The following is a 6,474-nucleotide window of genomic DNA, read 5'->3' as shown; positions in this document are numbered from 1 at the left end:
AATACTTCTTGGATGGTTTGTACGAGCAATAATCTTTGTCACATATTCCATGAAAAAGGGTCCAACAGTGGAAAGACGTCCACTTCAATGGCATGAAGCAGAATTGTGTCAAGCAGATGCTTTCCAGGTAGAAAACTCACTCCCACTGTTATGAAGAGGCAAACTATGCAGGTCAAATTTATCATTTGTACCATTCTCTAAATATCCATTTAATTCCATAAAGTTTAACATTTAAATGTTGCATTCTGTGAGAACTGCTTTTGTAAATAAATTCCTGTTTTCTTATTTTTTTCTTCTGTATTGTCTTGCATTCCGGATCAGATTGCATAGAATAATTCGATTATTTATTACTGACTCTTTGATTTGTGTAACCATCCACTTAAGAGTCTGGAATAGGGATTTTAATTACACAGATTTATCAAAACCAAAACATATGGTAATGTTGTATGAATCTGGAAGTGCACTGGCAGACTCTTCGGGCTTCTGGTTTTACCTCTTCATTTATTGGTCTGCTCGTTATTGTTCAGCAATGCAAATATATTTTTAAAAGGTACTTATTCTACATATTCTTGTGGCACTCCTTTAAGAGAAGCAGGGCAAGCAGTGCTTGTGTTGTGAAGTCTAAATATAGCCATAAATTAAAATGTACCAAAGTAAATCTGTGTAATGGTATACATGTCTGTATAGCCACCAACAGTTCCTAAAACATGGAAACACACCACCTTTGAAATATAAAATCTGCAGTAGGCTGAGATAACAGTCCGTCCCAGTTTAGCTGACTCCTGCACCACAGCGCAAACACCAATGCTGAAACGGTCCTTTAGGCATCTGTTGTGTTCTGTGCCATCTCACGCTAGCTCCAAAATCATGTAGTGGGAAGTTGCCTAGAAATATTCAACATTACAAGCCCTAGCGGGAAAGGTTCCTGATCCTTCAAATACTGCCACATGATCAGGGACTTTCTTGGGGTAAAACAATGTCCCTAGAGCTTCATTTGGACCCTGGTCCCTCTGGTTGAAACAGGAAGACAATTTGAATTCTTCAAAAGCTTCTTGGTCCCTGCAGGGACTTCCCATGGGGGAGGTTGCTTCAGTGGCAACACATCGCCTCATGTTTTAGATTCTGAAGTTATGACTGTCAGCACCGAGGACAACGCAGAGTGTGCACGCTTGATGCATGCTGCTACTCTATACGGTGCAAAAGCTTTGATGGACCTTGAATACACACAATTGTAGCCCTTGAAACCCAGTCTTTTTCAAAGCCTGCAGCACAGAGGTTACTGCCTGCCCTGACTGCTTAATGGTAACAGGCTAAAGCTGCTGGTATCTGTGCTATTTATATGTGCAAGTAGGATTCACGTCTGCAAGTGTAATCTGTCTATACTTAACAAACTGCATTCACACATTTTTGTATTTATTTATTTTAAAGTATTTAACGATGAGATCCCTTTGTAGAGACGATGCACTGTAAAGGAAAAGAAAGCTCAAAAAAGCTTTACTAGTTCTTTTAAAGAAGGCTTAAAAGGGTCTTTGATGTTACATATTAACATTAAAGGATGGTTTATATTTAAAAGTTAATGCACCACAAAGCTGGTATTTTATTTTTATTTTATTTTATTTTTACTATTTAATTTTTTCTTGATTCTTTTTCAAGCCTGTTTGTTAGGATTGAGGGACAGTTATATTGGTAGTTATCAAGCATCCACAAGACTGAAAAATGAAGCCAACGTGGAAGTGTCAAAACTGCAGTTCATCTCATAGCAGGCTGCAAAAATGTACAAATACCGTAGACGTCATTTTAACGATGGTGGCCAAACGTATAGAGAAAGGTGTTATTCTACTACATAACACACATACACAAACACCCAAGAAGCTGAGCACAGTATGAGAACTAACTCTAATATGAACCTGTTTAGATTTACTTGTTAAATGTTTTGTTGTCATTGTGTAAAAAAGCCGAATGCCATGAAGCCTGTCAGAATCTTACTGAATATTTTAACACAGTCTTTGTTGTAAACATGTCTTTATTTATTAACTAAGTCTTTGTTTATTTCACACGCAGTAAGACATTCTGAATGCAGTAAGAAAAATAAACCTGTAACCTAACACTGGTTGGTACGCTGTCTTAAATATCCTGATCATATCAGCCTATCCGTTCCTTTTATTATTAGTTACTTCTGCTCAGTAATCAACAGGAGCCACAAGCCAATCAGAATGCAGCCTCAGTCTCGCTTGAACTTGTTAATTAAGGGATTCAGTCTAACAGATAGATGCTACACACTGCAAGTTTAGTGGAACACTTGCTCATTGAGCCCAGAAATCCCACTTTTAGACAGAGTTGACCTAATGCTGGTTGTTATTGATGCATTGGAACATTTAACAAAGCAGACTGTGGAAGGCAGAGCTGTATCAGAAGCACTAACGTCCAGAAACACATGTCAAAGTGACCGGTTCAGTCCAGCAGAGGGAAGTGTTGACTGTCTAACGACTGATGTCTGAGGTCTCGGCTATAATTGTGTGCATTCAGGTGTTTTATCTGTTGTTTTTGTTGTCGCTAGCCACAGGTTTTAGATTATACTTTATGTTCTTTATATTCCTGGTGTTTCCTAAATACATATACTTATAGAAGAAAGTGCACAGCTAATGGACATAAAATATTTAATCCACAATAATAATAACTGAAATAATACTGTAGTATGTAGTGCTGAAATAAAATCTATAGATGAAGTACTTTGGTTTGAAACCATGCACAGTTATTATTTTTTTTAAATACATATTAGAAAATAAAATATTCCGCTTCAAAATGACTCTCACAAAACTAATAACTAGTGCTTAATGTTAATAATAATACATATTTTAACATGATAACATAATATTATATTATATTATCTGTAACTCTGCGTTTTACTAGGCCTGTTTGCCTTAGCTGTTAACTTAGTGCTTATGTTAAAAAAAAAAAAGTGGGCATTGTAACTTCACTGTGGACACAGTTTATGGAAAATATTGGCTACATATTCAGTGATCAACACTGTTTTAGACAATGCTGAGCTTAAGCAGTTAAAACAAGACCTATCTGCAGGCTATTACGTTAGTGTGCTATTATTAATAAAAACATTTAGCTGTGATTTGGCAATATTATTGAAATAATTACATTGAATAAGACAAATCACACAAAAGCAGCGCTGTCTTTGCCGGTGCTTTAATTTGCAGATTTTGTAACATTGATAGTACAAAGAAAAGCCTGAAAAAGAATCAACAATGCTTTTCATAAAGCTGCCTGTGAATGCATTTGATGAATTGCAAAGATATGTTTTTACATAAAAGACAAAGCAAAATTAAAAAAGCAAAGAAATAACATCAAAGGTTAATGAAAAATCAGATTTCGGTATCATCATTCAGTCTTTTAGCATAAATCTTTCCTGGTTCTACAACAAGCATCTCATAGCTGTTGGCGAAGGCCTCCGTCAAAAAGGGACTAGAAGGTATCGGCACGTAATCTTGACAAAGCCTACCAGCAAGATTTGGCGCACACTCCACTTTGTATGAAAAGAAGAAGGTGCCGTGCTTAAACATGCAGCTTTCGGTCACGTTTCCGCTACGCAGGTCAATTGAACACTTGCCAAGCAGATCACTGTTCCAGTATGTGTCTTCATCATAAACCATAAAACTTAGTTTATTTTTACTGTTGAGCTTGATGGGTCCAAACTCAAATACCGCGGACCATTTGGGATTATCATTGTTCCGTATAATGGCAGTGCGCTTTACCTGTTTACCATATTTAACCATCACTGAACCATCTGTCTTAGTACAGCAGTCACCATACAGGCCCTTTGCATAAAGTTTGAACACCTTCAATGTTGCGAGGCCTTTCCCAGCAGGGCAGCAGTTCGCCTGGACATTCTGGTTACTGTTGCAGACACAAGCACAAGGATCTCTTTTGTTCACTCTGTGGCCAATCTTACAAGTTTCTGAGCACTTTTTCAGCAGAGCATTTCTCTTAATGTACTTCTCCACCTCCAACTTCAGTCCAGCAGTGGCAGAATGATTAGTTGGCAGTATGGTGTGCAGTGGCTTTAAGTTGTATTGGACCACATCAGGTGTAGTTTTTAGTGAGTTGAGCCATTTCTTATAAACAGAAGCATCTGACTGCGCTTGAAAGAGTACATCAGCTCCATCGATGTTTCCACCAGTGACCTCTGTGAACCGCTCGTGAAATTTACCACTAAAGCTTGGCATGGACAGCTTTTTCTTTATTGAGTTACAGTACTGCATCATTGACTTAATGCTACTAGAATGAGCAAAGCGTCTCGAAGCCTCGACTAACAAACAATCGTTGATTACTGTTGCTGACAGGCCGTTCATGGTCGCTTCGCATGTCCTGACAGCAGTGATGGCCTTCATGTCTCCTCCGAGAAGAACTTGTGTTATGTAATGCGTGCCATAGGTATCGATCAAAATGCGATATGATTCCTCTGTTTTTTGTGAATAAGCAGGAAGGGAGTTCACAGCTGATTCAAATTCACGCGTCAGTGGAGGTTTTGCTGCCAGTCTGTAGCTGTAAAAGACATGGATCACAAACAGTGGTTATAACTTCTTAATTTAAATCTCAATCAAAGAAAAAGTTAATTCGTTGTCTTTTTTTAACCAATTTGCTTTTTAACTGCTTTTGCTATAGGTTTAAAAAAAATGGAAAAATTCAAGCTAAGGATTTCCAAGTTAAGCAACATACACATTTGGTAAAGAGCAAACCACACTCACCGGTAAACATTACAAGAGAGAGAATGACGGAAGAAGGTGTAACGGTCTTTCTTTGACTTTTGCATGGCAAAGGTGCATTCTTTTGACCGGGAACCTCCATAAATTGGCTGAAAAGGCAGAGTGGCGTCTACAGAGAAATTAAGGCCGCTTTCCCAGTCATTGGAGACAGCTGACACAGAATCATTGGCAAACTTTTCAACGGAGTCGTAGACTATGCTGTAGACCTTCAAGTCACACCTGGGGATGATTCTCCAGTCCACCACAGCAACAGGCACCTTCTGCTTTTCTTTTTTCATGAAGGGGTTTCTCTGCAGCTTACAAGAGCCATTCCCAGTCTTCCACGTTTCAGTGTCGATGATGGAGGCTCCTTTCCTCTCCATTTTGACAATGTCAAAGCCTTCTCCACCCAGATTGTAGCCGGGGATGAAATTAGCCTTTTTACACTCGTCTGGTGTACCAATGAAGCTCACGCTGGAAGGAAGGCACGGAGGACTCCAAGCCCAGCACAGGAGCAGGAAGTGCCACAGCATAAACATCTGTGTAGATGAAATAAAAAAATAACAGAAGAACAAAAATAAAATGGTTAAACAAAGAAATCTTTAAATTGACACTTTCAGCCCAGTGCAATAGTTTCATAATGACTATGAAGAAGACCTTACCTTGACTGTGAACTGCAAACTGTGATCGTGCTGTCAAAGTCCGACTGACTGTATACTGTAACATTAATATGCAGGAGGTGGAGTCGATAATGTCTCATCTAATTATCAGCATTCACACATTATGTGCACTTCACTATGTTCAAAAAGTCTCACAGAGACTTCTTTAAAACAGATTTTTTTTTGTTTTTTGTTTCACATGAAGAATTTTCTGAAATTATCAATCTGAACAAAAACAAAAAGAAAATGTTTACTTGTCAGACTGAGTCCCAAATAAATGGATTCGTTTAGAAAATAAATACGAATGCAAAACAGAAGCAAAATGCATCTTTCAAGACATCTTTTGTTTAAAGGTTTGCTTTAATATGTCCTGTATCCCAACCCAAAATGAACAAATGTGAAGTCCAGAGAAGTATTTAATAAATAAAAAATGTGAAGAGTATTGATTGTGGGCGTACAGAATAAAAGAAATCGTATGTCTGGAACTTCTCGCTACTGGATTCCGCATTTTTAAAGGAGTTGGTCGTATAAAAACTACTAAACACAAGAACCTAAAAATGTGAGAGTGAGAAGTTGAAAACGGGCTGAGTTAACACCACTATGGCTCGCCTCGCCCTTACACGTACACAAACTGCCTGTTTGCGATCACAGGGCGTAGTTCTGTTTCTGAGAAAGTAATGTGATACTGTGTTCTTTAAATGTGTTGCACAATGTTAGAGGAAAAACTTCCTATCAATGTAACATGTTTGTACATAAGCTTACAGAATCCTAATCCTGTGTATATATATATATTTTTTAAAAGCTGGTGAGATCAAGTAAGCTTTTGACATCCTCGAACGTCTGAGAGTTAAACTATTTCCACTCCACCTTTACTTTGACCTTTTTGTAAAATATTTTCACAATAAAAAACAGAAATGAGTCCAAACTGATTCCTTCCATCAAAAAAACAAACAATAAAACCATCCATCTGCCCATCCATTTTCTTTTGTTTCTCCAGTTTGGAGTTACAGGTATGCTGGAGCCTCAGGTGTCATAAGGCGGGTTTTCACACCTATAACAAA

At 38.0% G+C, this 6,474-nt stretch overlaps 1 protein-coding gene across 1 annotated transcript; it reads right to left on the bottom strand.

Moving 5' to 3' along the window:
- Positions 1-3,182: 3,182 nt before the first annotated feature.
- Positions 3,183-5,589, bottom strand: LOC120717038 (perforin-1-like). Its single transcript, XM_040004837.1, has 3 exons — positions 5,417-5,589; positions 4,758-5,293; positions 3,183-4,554 (listed from the first exon to the last, which is right to left on the bottom strand). Exons 2-3 carry the CDS (start codon positions 5,291-5,293, stop codon positions 3,375-3,377), a joined length of 1,716 nt encoding a protein of 571 aa, XP_039860771.1. The 5' UTR covers positions 5,417-5,589; the 3' UTR covers positions 3,183-3,374.
- Between the last annotated feature and the right edge of the window lie 885 nt (positions 5,590-6,474).

This window comes from Simochromis diagramma, unplaced genomic scaffold (assembly GCF_900408965.1).
Source record: "Simochromis diagramma unplaced genomic scaffold, fSimDia1.1 OVJJ01000487.1, whole genome shotgun sequence".
Classification (NCBI taxonomy): domain Eukaryota; kingdom Metazoa; phylum Chordata; class Actinopteri; order Cichliformes; family Cichlidae; genus Simochromis; species Simochromis diagramma.
This window is presented reverse-complemented; position numbering and strand designations above follow the sequence as displayed.

What these genes read in the sequence shown, in the direction of transcription:
- LOC120717038 (XM_040004837.1), bottom strand. Translation starts at nt 5,293, where the DNA reads ATGTTTATGCTGTGGCACTTCCTGCTCCTGTGCTGGGCTTGGAGTCCT. An exon ending in CTCTCTTGTAATGTTTACCG is followed by an intron (nt 4,555 to 4,757) that starts GTGAGTGTGGTT and finishes TGTCTTTTACAG; the next exon opens with CTACAGACTGGCAGCAAAAC.